Source organism: Coregonus clupeaformis, chromosome 7 (assembly GCF_020615455.1).
Source record: "Coregonus clupeaformis isolate EN_2021a chromosome 7, ASM2061545v1, whole genome shotgun sequence".
Classification (NCBI taxonomy): Eukaryota; Metazoa; Chordata; class Actinopteri; order Salmoniformes; family Salmonidae; genus Coregonus; species Coregonus clupeaformis.
Window position 1 is genome coordinate 32,198,622 of NC_059198.1, and position 15,591 is coordinate 32,214,212.

At 45.2% G+C, this 15,591-nt stretch overlaps 1 protein-coding gene across 1 annotated transcript; it reads left to right on the forward strand.

Annotated features, from left to right (window-relative positions):
- Positions 1-696: 696 nt before the first annotated feature.
- LOC121570594 (G-protein-signaling modulator 2-like) lies at positions 697-14,695 on the forward strand. The gene is made up of 6 exons (XM_041882060.1): positions 697-947; positions 1,955-2,093; positions 12,313-12,410; positions 12,618-12,704; positions 13,397-13,544; positions 13,980-14,695. The coding sequence occupies exons 1-6, from the start codon at positions 894-896 to the stop codon at positions 14,294-14,296; spliced, it is 843 nt and encodes a 280-aa protein (XP_041737994.1). The 5' UTR covers positions 697-893; the 3' UTR covers positions 14,297-14,695.
- The last annotated feature ends 896 nt before the right edge of the window (positions 14,696-15,591 follow it).

Sequence of the window (15,591 nt, forward strand, 5' to 3'; positions counted from 1 at the left end):
AATACGGGTTTTAATGTGTAAAGGCTTTGAGCATTCATGAGGTCTTCATAAACACAACATAGATGCTTCACAAGTCATTTATAGCATTTCATATTAGATAATGGTGATATAACAGGCCCTTACATCTGTTGTTACATCTGGCATTTTCTATGGTCCACTGTAGCTCAGCTGGTAGAGCATGGCGCTTGCAATGCCAGGATAGTGGGTTTGGTTCCTGGGACCACCCATACGTAAAATGTAAGCATGCACGACTGTAAGTCACTGGATAAAAGCTTCTGCTAAATGGCATATATATCATATATTATTATTAATGATTTATGCAGCCTCTATGTAGGCCTTATAAAGGTCTTATGAATGCTTCAGTAAGCAGTAAAAGTAATGTTTCGTTCAAGGTGGGACTCAAATACAGTATACACAAACAACATGCATACATGGATCGGGCTTTAATGATGTCAACGTCAGCTGAATGCTACCAACAGTGAAAATATCATCCTTCACTGTCTAGAGGATTATATATTTTATCTGGGATCACAGATGGTGATATTGAAGAGGGATGGAGGGGAGCAGGGAGGATGGAGGGGAGCAGGGAGGATGGAGGGTGGCAGAGGCTGGGGCTCGTAATGGGGAGGGGTTAATACTTAAGGGCTTATGTGATCCTTAAAAAGCGTTCCCTCTAGTCACAACCTGCTTCTTATGCATTGGTACTGGCAATATCAAACCTCGCAAACTATTATTCGAAGATCATACTCTTTTTAATCCATTTGGAATGTCCTATTACTACTGTAAGAGAAATTGAGTCGTATGTGGCGTGTTCTCTCGCCTGAAATAGTTGTTGTTGTGTAACATTTGCCACTTTTCTACACTTGACTTGTGATTTGCTCTGGTCGATCTGGATGATGACAGCTTCTGAAGTGGAGACACAGATGGGAGGAGACAGTATCCTGCTGGTATGTCATAGTGTCATTCATATTTTTGAAATTATATTTGTTTCATTTTACATCAGGATACACTTAAAATGACAATAATGAGTTATTTTTTTATAGCAAGCCAATGTAAAAAATGTGAATGCTTTTGAAAATTGTAAGAAAAATTCTAATGTGGTTGTAACGGGTTTATGTCTGTGATCAAGAGGTTTTCATTGTACTGAACATTCATCGTCATTCTCTGTTGTGTCACTAGCTACCTAACTATGTTCATGTTACTGCCAGACCTGCCTGGGTTCAAATACTATTTACGGTAGAAGCTGACTTCTTCACATGGGGGGACTAGATAAATAAAGTGCTTTCATTTATAAACTGTTAAACAGATATGTATGAAAATACCCTCAAATTAAAGGCGACATTCTGTACTGTCGCCTCATATGAAACACTTCCAAATCCAAAATGCTGGAGTATAGAGGCAAATAAAATGTTTTGGATTTACTGTCCAAATACATAAGGTGTGGACTGTATGGCTCAGGTCCTGTATTTATAAAGTGAATGAATGCTGATCTAGGATCAGGTGCCCCCTGTACATATAATCTTATTCATAAGGATCTAAAAGGCAAAACTGATCCTAGATCAGCACTCCTATTCTAAGAGACTGTATGAAATGTATATAGTATGTACAGTATAAGCTGGAAGTAGAAGCCTAAGAGTTGTTGTCCATTAGTTTACTCCAATTAGGGGAGGGATAGTAGGATTAGGGGAAAATAATAAAGGAAAATATATATATATTTTACATATATATTTACAAAAAGATATATGGGGGATTGGAAATGATGCAGACAATTACATAGACGGAAGCCTCAATCTATCTGCAATATTAAAGCTGATCTACCCCCCAAAAAATAAATAATAATAAACAAAACAACATTTAAATATAAGAGACTGTATGAATACGGGCCCTGATCTACTGTAATGTGTTCATATTGAAGGTAATCTTTCTCCATCAACTCTTTATTATTGTCCAAAAGGGAGCACCAGCTGAGAAGGACAAGCTCCTCACCATGATGAGTCATGCCCAACGTGGACGTATGGATGAGCAGCGCTGTGTCTTGAACCCTACCGGGACCACTCCCTCTACCCCCAAACACACCACTACTATACCCTCAGGTCAGAAGTTTACCCAAACCCAAACACAATGCTCAGTGTTGTACTATAATACTTTAAGGGCTGTTTTCACAGGGCCCTGATTAAGCCTACTTGTGAACTAAAAAGCATGTTTGATGGAGAGTCTTTGTTGAAAGTGCTTTTTACTCACTTCCTTCATGATTCATTGACCTTTTCTCTCTGTGTTGGACTATGGGGATACTATTTATCTGCAAGCCTCTAGTTCTACACTGAAGGCTCTTGACTCTGTGTATCATGCAGCCCTTTCATTTTGTCACCAATCAGAGACATCTAACTTACCATTGTGATCTCTACAGTGCTGTTGGGTGGACATCACTAGCGACAAGGCCATTTATCTATCCTCTCTTCTAGCTCGAAATGAAAACCCAGCTCTCAATCTTGTTCTATGCTAACATTCCCGAAAATTAGAACCGAGCATGGAAAAATATCCTTTCAATACTCAGCCCCCTGGTCTTGGAATTCCCTCCATGCCAATCTAAATCTTCAGGCCCTGGTGTCCCTGGAGGAGTTCAAAGGACAAATACTGTAGAAGAACAGGTTGTTGAGACATGTAGTTGTTTCTAGTTGTCACTCGTTTGCGTTGCATTATGTAAGGAAGCGCGTTGTTTTATTTCACACACACCACACACATTGATCTAATCTAACTGTATATCAGAATAGGAATATGAATTAATAGTGTGTAAATATTATTGTTGTCTCTGGTGTCTTTCCAATATATAACTCTTATTTTATTTTCTATTTTTATTTTCTATTCAAATGTTTTATATACAGTATATACAGTGTTTTCAGAAAGTATTCACACCCCTTGATTTTTTGTAATGTTACAGCCTGAATTTAAAATGTATAAAAATAAATATATATATATATATCACTGGCCTACAAACAATACCCCATTTTAGAAATTAATTTTAAAAAATGTAAAGCTGAAATGTGTTGAGTCAATAAGTATTCAACCCCTTTCTATAGGAAGCCTAAATAAGTTCAGGAGTAAAAATGTGCTTAACAAGTCACATAATAAGTTGCATGGAATCACTCTATATGCAATAATGGTGTTTAACATGATTTTTGAATGACTACCTCATCTCTGTACCCCACACATACAATTATCTCTGTAAGGTTCCTCGAACAGTGAATTTCAAGCACAGATTCAAACACAAAGACCAGGGAAGTTCTCCAATGCCTCGCCAAGAAGGGCAGACATTGAATATCCCTTTGAGCATGGTGAAGTTACACTTTGGATGGTGTATCAATACACCCAGTCACTACAAATATTATTGCGTCCTTCCTAAATAAGTTGCCGGAGAGGAAGGAAACCACTAAGGGATTTCACCATGAGGCCAATGGTGACTTTAAAACAGTTACAGAGTTGAATGGCTGTGATAGGAGAGAACTGAGGATAGATCGACAACATTGTAGTTACTCCACAATACTAACCTAATTGACAGAGTGAAATGGTGGAAGCCTGTACAGAATAAAAATATTCCAAAACGTTCATCCTGTTTGCAACAAGGCACTAAAGTAATACTACAAAAAATATGGCAAAGCAATTAACTTTTATTCCTGAATACAAAGTTATGTTTTGGGCAAATCCAATACAACACATTACTGATTACCACTCTCCATATTTTCAAGCATAGTGGTGGCTGCATGTTATGGGTATATTTGTAATCGTTAAGGACTGGGTAGTTTTTCTGGATGAAATAGAAACAGAATGGAACTAAGCACAGGCAAAATCCTAGAGGAAAACCTGGTTCAGTCTGCTTTCCAGCAGACACTGGGAGATTAATACACCTTTCAGCAGGACAATAACCTAAAACACGAGGCCAAATCTACATTGGAGTTTCTTACCAAGAAGACAATAAATGTTTCTGAGTGGCCGAGTTACAGTTTTGACTTAAATCTACTTGAAAATCTATGTCAAGACCTGAAAATTGTTGTCTAGCAATGATCAACAACCAATTAGACAAGAGCTTGAAGAATTCTGAAAAGAATAATGGGCAAATGTTGCACAATCCAGCTGTGGAAAGCTTTTAAGAGACTTACCCAGAAAGACTCACAGCTGTAATTGCTGCCAAATATGCTTCTACATGACTCAGCTGTGTGAACACTTACAGTATGTAAATTATATATTTCTGTATTTCATTTTCAATTAATTTTCAAAGATTTCTAAAAACATGTTTCAACTTTTGTCTTTACAGAGTTTTGTGTGTAGATATGTGAGAAAAAAATATATTTAATCCATTTTGAATTCAGGCTGTAACACAACAAAATGTGGAATAAGTCAAGGGAAAGTATTCAGACCCCTTGACTTTTTCCACATTTTGTTACATTACTGCCTTATTCTAAAATGAATTAAATTGTTTACATTTACATAAGTATTCAGACCCTTTACTCAGTACTTTGTTGAAGCACCTTTGGAAGCGATTACAGCCTCGAGTCTTCTTGGGTATGACGATACAAGCTTGGCACACCTGTATTTGGGGAGTTTCTCCCCTTCTTCTCTGCAGATCCTCTCAAGCTCTGTCAGGTTGGATGGGGAGCGTCACTGCACAGCTATTTTCAGGTCCCTCCAGAGATGTTCGATCGGGCTCTGGCTGGGCCAGAGACTTGTCCCGAAGCCACTCCTGCGTTGTCTTGGATGTGTGCTTAGGGTCGTTGTCCTGTTGGAAGGTGAACCTTCGCCCCAGTCTGAGGTCCTGAGCGCTCTGGACCAGGTTTTCATCAAGGATCTCTCTGTACTTTTCTCCGTTCATCTTTCCATCGATCCTGACTAGTCTCCCTGCCACTGAAAACATTCACCATGCTTCACCGTAGGGATGGTGCCGGGTTTCCTCCAGACGTGATGCTTGGCATTCAGGCCAAAGAGTTAAATCTTGGTTTCATCAGACCAGAGAATCTTGTTTATCATGGTCTGAGTGTAACGATCCCGGCAGTCTGAGTCGGGTCCTGTCTGGTGACTAGTTTTTCTGTTCGTGATCTCCAGTTTCCCGAGGGTTCGGGAACGCTCCGGGGAGCTCTCTTGATTTCCGCACCTGCATCCCATCAGCAATCTGCACACCTGGTCCTGATCATCACCCTTCTTAGGCTCTGGCCTAACATCCATTCCCTGCCGGATCGTTAGCCATGAACAGTAGGTTTACCAGAGTATCAGTCTTAGAGCCTAGCGTTAGTTTTGTTGTTTTTGCACCTTGTTGGTTTGTTGCTTACTTACCCCCGTTTTGTTCCATCTGCAGTCACCCGTCCGGAACCTTCATCCAACCTCTGCCTGGTGGTCGGCGGCTGCCGACCCAGGATGGGATCAACCACTGCACCCCCAACAACTAATCAACGCCGCCCGCTCTGTTCCCTGGATTATTCAGCATCACTCTTGAATTTGTAATAAACACTCACCTTCGTTTCAACTTACCTTGTCCTGGTCTGCTTCTGGGTTCTGGCTTAGCAACTCGTGACAGAACGATCCGGCCAGTAATGAACCCAGCGGACCTGGACTCTGTTCGCCATGCCATTACCCAGCAGGAGAAGATGTTGGGCCATCATAGCACGGTACTACAGGAGATCGCGTTGTCAGTTCGGAACCTTTCTACCGGTCTGACGGAGGTCCAGAACCAACGCAAGTGTCCGGTGGAGGATCCACTACCGGTTTCACCCATCTCGCCTGCCGCTTCTGAAGCTGTGTCCTTCCATGAGCCCAAGGTTCCGACGCCGGATAAATATGAGGGGGAGCTGGGAAGATGCCGTTCCTTCCTTATGCAGTGTGGATTAGTGTTCGATCTACAGCCCTACTCTTATGCCACAGACAAGGCTAGGATAGCCTTTGTGATTGAGTTGCTGCGTGGTCGAGCGCTGAGTGGGCTTCAGCCGTTTGGGAACGACAGGATCCCTGCATGGCTTCATACCAGGGGTTCACGGCCGAGATGAGGAAGCTCTTCGACCATTCCGTCCGAGGGAGGGACGCAGCTAGGCGCCTGTTTTCGCTCGCCAAGGAACTCGCAGCGTGGCCGACTTCGTGATCGAGTTCAAGACGTTGGCTGTGGAGAGTGGGTGGAATGAGGAGGCTCTGCAAGCGGCCTTTTACCAGGGTCTGTCGGAGCAGCTCAAGGATGAGTTGATCTCCTATCCGGAGCCTAGTGACCTGGACAGCTTGGTAGCCTTGTCTATTCGGGTGGATAATCGAGTCCGAGAGCGAAGGAGGGAGAAGCAATGGGTTCCGTCCAACCGATCAGCTTCTCAGGTTCCAGTCGGGTCGTCAAACTGCGCGGCTCGCTAAAGTTGGGAGGACTTTTAGCGAGCCAGTTTCGACCTCTCAATACCTCTGTCAGACCCCGTTTCCGGCTACCCTTATGAACAGGAATCAGAGCTTAGCGATTAACGCTTTTATCGATTCAGGTGCCGATGGAAGCTTTCTAGATGCCGAGTTGGTGGAACAGCTGGGGCTTTCCAAGGAGCAATTGCCGGAAGCCATTGAAGCTACCACTCTGAACGGCAGTAGTCTGGCACGTATCACGATGAGGACTGAACCGGTTAAGATGCGGTTGTCGGGGAATCATTCTGAGATGATTTCATTCTTCATTCTGCCGTCTTCCCATGTTCCTCTGGTCCTTGGATACCCCTGGCTGAAGGAACACAATCCCACGTTCGATTGGGTGACGGGCAAGGTAACGAGTTGGAGCCTTGATTGTCATGCTAACTGTCTCAAGACTGCCTGCCCCCATTCGGTTCCCAGTCAGGTGATTGAGGCTAAACCCCCAGATTTGTCCCTGGTTCCCCGAGACATATCACGATTTGGGGGAAGTGTTCAGTAAGCAGAAGGCTCTGTCACTCCCTCCCCACCGACCATATGATTGTGCCATCAACCTGTTCCCTGGAGCTGTCTACCCCAAGGGAAGGTTATACAGTATCTCCCGACCTGAACGTGAGGCTTTGGAGACCTACATCAAGGAGTCCCTAGCTGCTGGTCTCGTTTCGTCCTCGTCATCACCCCTGGGGGGCAGGATTCTTCTTTGTGGGTAAGAAGGATGGCTCTCTTCGACCGTGTATTGATTATCGGGGGTTGAATGACATCACGGTCAAGAACAAGTATCCCCTGCCCTTGATGAGTTCTGCCTTCGACTCCTTACAGGGTGCTACGGTGTTCACCAAGCTGGACCTACGCAATGCGTATCACATGGTCCGGATCAGAGAGGGGGACGAGTGGTTGACGGGTTTCAATACACCGATGGGTCACTTCGAGTATCAGGTGATGCCGTTTGGACTGACCAATGCTCCAGCGGTATTCCAGAGTATGGTGAACGACGTCCTGAGAGATATGATCGGTCTCTTTGTGTTTGTTTACCTGGATGACATTCTGATCTTCTCGAAGGAACCTTCCGACCACGTCCAGCATGTCCGGCAGGTTCTGCAGCGATTGTTGGAGAATCGCCTGTTCGTGAAGGCCGAGAAGTGCGAGTTTCACGCCCACACGACATCCTTTCTCGGGTACATCATCTCCAGGGGAGAGATTAGGATGGACCAGGAGAAGGTTAGAGCGGTTCTGGAATGGGCCCAGCCCGGTACGAGATTGCAGCTCCAGAGATTTTTGGGGTTTGCGAATTTCTACCGCAGATCCATCCGGGATTACAGCCGTGTGGCCGCTCCGTTAACTGCCTTGACTTCCAGTATCAGGACCTTCAAGTGGAATCCGGAGGCGGATCGAGCGTTTCTGGATTTGAAGAGGCGATTCATCAACGCACCGATTCTCTCTCAACCGGACACGGCCCGTCAGTTCGTCGTTGAAGTGGACGCGTCTGATGTGGGAGTTGGCGCCATTCTGTCGCAGCGATGCTCCACGGACAGTAAACTCCATCCCTGCGCCTACTACTCGTCGCCTTCGCCTGCGGAGAGGAATTACGATGTGGGTAACCGGGAGCTTCTCGCGGTGAAACTTGCCTTGGAGGAGTGGCGCCACTGGTTGGAGGGGGCGGAGCAACCGTTTATTGTCTGGCCTGACCACAAGAATCTTGCTTACGTGCAATCGGCTAAACGTCTCAACTCCCGTCAGGCCAGGTGGGCGTTGTTTTTCGGACGATTCAAGTTTTCCCTGACGTTCCGACCTGGATCTAAGAACGGCAAGGCGGACGCCTTGTCCCGGATGTTCTCCAAGACGGAGGAGAGTGGGTCCAAGACCGAGACAATTCTCCCCCGGAACTGCGTCGTGGGAGCAGTTATGTGGAAGATTGAGGAGGAGGTGCTGGCGGCCCTTCGGACTCAGCCCGGTCCCGGTAACGGTCCACCCGGTCGGTTGTTTGTGCCTGAGTCGGTTCGTCCTGCTGTCCTCAAATGGTCCCACGCCAGCAAGATGGCTTGTCACCCTGGCGTGGCTCGGACAATGGCGTTTCTTCGCAGACGCTTTTTGGTGGCCTGCCATGGCCGAGGATACTCGGGGTTTTGTTGCTGCCTGTCCAGTGTGTGCGCAGAATAAGAGTACCAATCGGCCCAGCTCTGGACTACTTCACCCCCTTCCTATTCCCCGCGACCATGGTCGCATCTGGCCCTGGACTTCGTCACTGGGTTGCCCGCTTCTGAGGGGAACACGGTCGTTCTGACTATCGTGGACAGATTCAGCAAGTTCGCCCACTTTGTGCCAATTGCCAAGCTTCCCTCTGCCTCGAGACGTCCGAGATCCTGGTTAGGGAGGTTTTCAGGGTCCACGGTTTGCCCAGTGATATCGTTTCCGACCGTGGCCCTCAGTTTACCTCTGCTGTCTGGAAGTCCTTCTGTTTGGCCATTGGAGCTACAGTCAGTCTCACATCTGGTTTTCACCCCCAATCCAATGGTCAGGCGGAGAGAGCCAACCAGAAGATGGAATCCACGCTACGCTGCCTGGTCTCTTCCAACCCCACCTCCTGGGTCTCTCAGTTGCCTTGGGTTGAGTATGCCCACAATACTCTCCCTACATCTGCCACTGGGATGTCTCCCTTCCAGTGCCTGTATGGCTACCAACCTCCCCTGTTCCCTTCTCAGGAGAAGGAGCTCTCAGTGCCTTCTGTTCAGGCCCATATTCGTCGTTGCCACCGGACCTGGCATCGGGCCAGAAAGGCACTCCTTAGAGTTTCGGACCGGTATCAGCTCCAGGCGATCGTCGCCGGATCCCCGCTCCCACCTATTCCATCGGAGATAGGGTCTGGTTGGCCACACGGGATCTTCCGTTACGGACTGAGTCTAGGGAAGTTGTTACCGAGTTCATTGGTCCGTTTGTGGTGGAGAAGGTGATCAATCCGGTGGCAGTTCGACTCAAACTCCCGAGGACGCTCAGAGTCCATCCCACCTTTCATGTCTCCTGCCTCAAGCCTGTTTTCCTCAGTCCTCTGTTGCCTCCTCCGCCTCCTCCTCCTCCTCCTCGGATGATCGGAGGTGGTCCTGCCTACACGGTGCGTCGCATCATGGATTCCAGACGGCGGGGCCGGGGTTTCCAGTATCTCGTGGACTGGGAGGGGTATGGTCCTGAAGAGAGGAGTTGGATTCCGCGGCGACAGGTCCTAGATGCTGACCTCATCAGTGACTTCTACCGCCTCCATCCTGGCGCTCCGGGGAGTCCGCCCGGTGGCGTTTCGTCGGAGGGGGGTACTGTAACGATCCCGGCAGTCTGAGTCGGGTCCTGTCTGGTGACTAGTTTTTCTGTTCGTGATCTCCAGTTTCCCGAGGGTTCGGGAACGCTCCGGGGAGCTCTCTTGATTTCCGCACCTGCATCCCATCAGCAATCTGCACACCTGGTCCTGATCATCACCCTTCTTAGGCTCTGGCCTAACATCCATTCCCTGCCGGATCGTTAGCCATGAACAGTAGGTTTACCAGAGTATCAGTCTTAGAGCCTAGCGTTAGTTTTGTTGTTTTTGCACCTTGTTGGTTTGTTGCTTACTTACCCCCGTTTTGTTCCATCTGCAGTCACCCGTCCGGAACCTTCATCCAACCTCTGCCTGGTGGTCGGCGGCTGCCGACCCAGGATGGGATCAACCACTGCACCCCCAACAACTAATCAACGCCGCCCGCTCTGTTCCCTGGATTATTCAGCATCACTCTTGAATTTGTAATAAACACTCACCTTCGTTTCAACTTACCTTGTCCTGGTCTGCTTCTGGGTTCTGGCTTAGCAACTCGTGACACTGAGAGTCCTTTAGGCGCCTTTTGGCAAACTCCAAGCGGGCTGTCATGTGCCTTTTACTGAATAGTGGCCTGATTGGTGGAGTGCTACAGAGATGGTTGTCCTTCTGGAAGGTTCTCCCATCTCCACAGAGGAACTCTGGAGCTCTGTCAGAGTGACCATCAGGTTCTTGGTCACCTCCCTGGCCAAGGCCCTTCTCCCCCGATTGCTCAGTTTGGCCGGGTGGCCAGCTCTAGGAAGAGTCTTGGTGGTTCCAAACTTCTTCCATTTAACAATGATGGAGGCTACTGTGTTCTTGGGGACCTTCAATGCTGCCAAAAAATGTTGGTACCCTGTCCCAGATCTGTACCTGCGACACAATCCTGTCTTGGAGCTCTACGGACAATTCCTTCGACCACATGGATTGATTTTTCCTCTGACATGCACTGTCAACTGTGGGACCTTATATAGACAGGTGTCGTGACGTGACTTACTGTAATGTATGACTGTTATTTATCAAATCACCTAACTATGTTTAATTAGATACTGAATTTGAGATACTGAATTTGGGGTTTTCATGAGCTGTAAGCCGTAATCATCAAGATTAAAACAAATACAGCCTTGACCTATTTCACTTTTTGTGTAATTAATCCACGATATATGAGTTTCACTTTGTCAATTGAATTATTGAAATTACTTAACTTTTCCACAATATTCTAATTTATTGAGCTGCACCTGTATATATGTTATATATCGATAATAGTCACTTATCAAATAATACCTCTTATCAGTCTCATTCTGAATGTCGCATAATCCTTGAACCTGCAAGAACCCTAACCTTATTGATGAATCAGCAATACACAAATTGGCTTAATTATTTATTTACTAACTAACTAAATAATAGGCTCCCGAGTGGCGCAGCAGTCTAAGGCACTGCATCTCAGTACTAGTGGCATCACTACAGACCCTGGTTCGATTCCAGGCTGTATCACAACCCGGCCGTGATTGGGAGTTCCATCGGGCGGCGCACAATTGGCTCAGCGTCGTCCGGGTTTGGCCAGGGTAGGCCGTCACTGTAAATAAGAATTTGTTCTTAATATAATATAATATAATATTACAATAACACAATACAAACACACACACACACACACACACAGGTTATTGATTACTAACTTAATACAATGAAAACAGGTCCCTAGTTGACTGGACTAACAATAGCATGAATGCTTGGGTAGAAGGAGGGTCAGAGTGAAAGGGAGAGACAGAGATTCAAACTATCGTGGTTACTTTGGAAACTACGCTCACGGAAATCATAATACTTATGCACCCTAATATCGCTCATTCGGATTAGAAATGCAACATGTATTTACGTGTAGCTGTCCTCGATAGTTGAATTGATGATGTAGGACTCTGGTTTGCCCACCAGTGATCCCAATGGCCTTGGTAGAATTTCTGCTCGTAGTTGTAGTTAGAATGGATACTTCAGATGTACCAGCGGTTGTCTGAGAGGGATTGTCCTCTCCTCTCGTGTCTTTAGTGAAAGTTCTCTAGACAACTATACATGCCAGCTGCAGACTGAAATGCTAAGGTCTAGTGCATTGTCTTCTTCTTCACCTCGTGTAGAGGTTGAGAGTTTCAGAGTTTCTCCATTTCAAACGTGTGGACTAACATCTCACGTTTTCTGGTCTTTCTGGTCTAACCATTTTGTAACGTGTAGCTTCAGCTTCACGCTTCTTGGTCTTGTAGAAATTCAACCATTTGCAACATCTGGCTTATACCGTAGTATCCTTGGTCTTCCTTTTGTAACGTTTAGCTCACGCTTCACGTCTGCTGGTCTTGTGGAGTGTCAACCATTTTAAGCCGTGGGCTTCCTGGTCTTTTATCCCAGCCCCCGTCCCCACAGGAGTCATTTTGCCTCTTGCCAGGCCGTCATTTTAAATAATAATTTGTTCTTAATTGACTTGCCTGGTTAAATAAAAGGTCAAATAAAATGTCACTGGTCATCTTTATTGATGTGACAGTCATGTCATGTCTTCTTAGCTGACCCCTGACCCCTGAACATTGACCCCTGTTCTGTTCACATAGGTCCAGAAGCTGACCACTTCTTCAGCCTCCTGGCCAACACTCAGAGCCGTCGCCTTGATGACCAGCGAGTGTCACTTCCTGGGTTGCCAGGGATACAGGTACATCCTCTATTGGTGATCCCATTGGACAAGCAAGTCAAGTACGTCCGAATAGAAAATATATAAAAGTAGAATGCAGTTTTTTTTCTAAAGTAGCACCAGAAAGGATATAAAACAGAAAATCTGCCTTATATAAAAAGGCTCTGAAATAAACTGAAAAAAATATGGACCATAAAGTACTCTTCTTCTGTCTTGTAATCTGTCCAGGGTTCCAGGATGACTCCAGTCACAACCAGGAAGTCTCACTCCAGACCAGCCTCTCCTACCCACACCTCCCCTCAATCACACTCTCAAGTATGTAACATTACATATAATTTTTACTTGTGTTATGTATAAAGTAAATAAGTAGCCTTGTCCGAGCCAGAATGGCCCATAGGGCAGGAGCCTATCTCCTGTTTCTGTAGTGTGAGGTAGCTTCATGTACACCCCCCTGGACAGGACACTAGGGCCTTTCCACTATGGTATAAAGATAAAATGTTCCATAACCTGTAGGTAGGACTGGGGTCTGAACAGATAGTTCAGCATTTCTGCTATTTTCTATAACCCGTAGGGAACACAATATGGTCTATACTTGGCATGTTTCTCACTTATGGGTGGCACAAATTAGGATATGGGGGAGGGGAATGGACAGGGTATATGCAAATAAATACTGTAATAATTACTATAGTATTCTACAGTATATTACAACATTCTATTGTAAGTACTACACATGAGCGAGGGATACTACAGTGTGTAGTATAGTATTCTACAGTAAGTACTGTAGTATTCTATAGTAAACTGTAGTATTTTTTTCATGTGGTTTGTTATGTACAGTCATTTGTATTATTATACCTATGTCTGGATGAGTTGGATAAACCATGATTGATTATTGATATTAAATAATGAACCCTTTTTCTATTTACCCTCTGTTTAATATTAGTTATTATTTATATTTTATAGATGACAAGTATTTGAGGTAATCTGGCCTATTGTTATTGGTCTAACAGGAAGCAGCACCAGCTGAGCAGGACAAGTTCCTCGCCATGATCAGTGTAACCCAACGTGGTCGTATGGACGAACAGCGCTGTGTCTTGAACCCTACCAGGAGTACACCCTCTACCCCCAAACACACCCCCTCTAGTACCATCCCCTCAGGTAAGTCGTGCACTACTGCAAATACATGTATATATACAATAGCAGAAACGCATACTGTAACGTCCTATCCATCCTACCATGGGATGATTTACCATGGGATGATTCAACAATGCCTGGTACATCCGTTCATGTTCATGGATACAGACACCTGCATTTTTACCATGGTAAATCATCCCAGAACTGCACAGTATATAAATATTAAATGGGTATTCACCGCCCCCTCTCTCTCTCTCTCTCTCTCTCTCTCTCTCTCTCTCTCTCTCTCTCTCTATCTCTCTCTGTCACTCTCTCTCTCCCCCTCTCTCGCTCTTTTCTCTGTCTTTCTCTCTGTCTCTCTCTCTTCATCTCTATCTCTCTCTCTCTCCCTCCCTCTTTCACTCTCCCTCCCTCTCTCACTCTCTCTCTCTCTAACTCTCTCTCTCTCCCCCTCCCCAGGGCCAGGTTCTGAACAGTTCCTTAAACTCCTGGCCAACAGTCAGGGTCGTCGTCTGGACGACCAGCGAGTGTCCCTCGTCTCGTTGCCACGGATATGGAACGGACCCCAGAGCCTCCTGAGTCCTGGGACCCAGGCTACTACCTCCAAGAAGACCCAGTCCAGACCCGCCTCTCCAACCCCGGCTGACTGCCCCGAGCCGGGCTACTCCGGCAGGGGGCCTGCTAGATCAGCCTCCTTCACCCCTGGATCAGACAGAGAGAGGCCGGAGGTCTGTAACCATAGACATACTGTATATACAATACATCATTATCTGTAACGCTCCATCCTGACTCCTTATAACCCGTTAAACTCTGAACCCCTCTGGTGCCAGAAACAATGTGACTACTACAGAGCCCGAGATACAGCAGACCTGAAAAATGTTATATGTTTGTATTTTCTTCGGGGGGTAGGGGTTCCCCCAATTGTCCCCATGTTTGGGAATAAGAGATTTGAATGTCTAGTTTTGATATAGAATATGTCACCAATTACTGTTCCAAAAGAAATGTCAGATCTTACAGACGCACAAATATCATACCTCCAAGACATGCTAACCTCTCACCATTACAACAACAGGGGAGGTTAGCATTTTTTGGGGGGTATGACATTTGTGAGTCTATAATTTTCTCACCCATCATTATTCACAATTCATTCAGGATTATCCGTAATCATTGTAGCATCCACATTCATGTAGAAGTGTTTAGAAACATATTCTATTCTTATTTACAATAAAGGTGATTCCAAAATGACACAATACATTATTTTCCATTCATTTCTATTGGGCACAAAATAATCTGAAACACAACCAAAACAAACAGCAAATGCAGCCAACAAATTTGTAGAGTCAAAAGCTTGATGTAGTCATTGCGTGCTATGAATGTAGGACCAAATACTTCTTACTACTTTAATACACATATAAGTGAATTTGTCCCAATACTTTTGCTCCCCTAAAATGGGGGGACTATGTACAAAAAGTGCTCTAATTTCTAAATGGTTCTCTCGATATGGATGGAAATACCCTCAAATTAAAGCTGACAGTCTGCACTTTAACCTCATAATCATTGTTTGATTTCAAATCTAAACTTTTGAAGTATAGAGCAAAAATTAATAAGTATAGAGCCCCAAAAAAATGCTTCACTGTCCCAATAATTACGGAGGGCACTGTAAATTATCATATCAAATCAAATTGTATTTGTCACATGCACCGAATACAACAGGTGTAGACCTTACAGTGAAATGCTTACTTACAAGCCCTTAACCGACAATGCAGTGTTAAGTAAAAAATAGATAAGTGTTAGATTAATTTGGATTTTAAGAATAATGACTAAAGGATTTCACCCCAAACACAGTATAAATGTTAGAATTATCATGTAGTGTCAACCCACTAACAGAGGGGGCGGTACTAAACATTCAAGGGGGAAGGCGGAAACTGTTTAGAAAAGTCACCTAAAGGTGGGAGGAGTCAAGTCCAGGAGGTATAAAATCGTCTGTTTGTGTCATTGGCGGGAGAGCTCTCCATGAATAAACATACAAAAAATCCTTCTTCGTGGTTGTGGACCTTGAATCATTGATGAT

Excerpts from the sequence above, each read along its gene's own strand:
- LOC121570594 (XM_041882060.1), top strand. The coding sequence starts at position 894 with ATGATGACAGCTTCTGAAGTGGAGACACAGATGGGAGGAGACAGTATC. Across the intron at positions 2,094-12,312 it reads CACCACTACTATACCCTCAG|GTCCAGAAGCTGACCACTTC; the intron begins GTCAGAAGTTTA and ends CTGTTCACATAG. Across the intron at positions 12,705-13,396 it reads CCCCTCAATCACACTCTCAA|GAAGCAGCACCAGCTGAGCA; the intron begins GTATGTAACATT and ends TTGGTCTAACAG.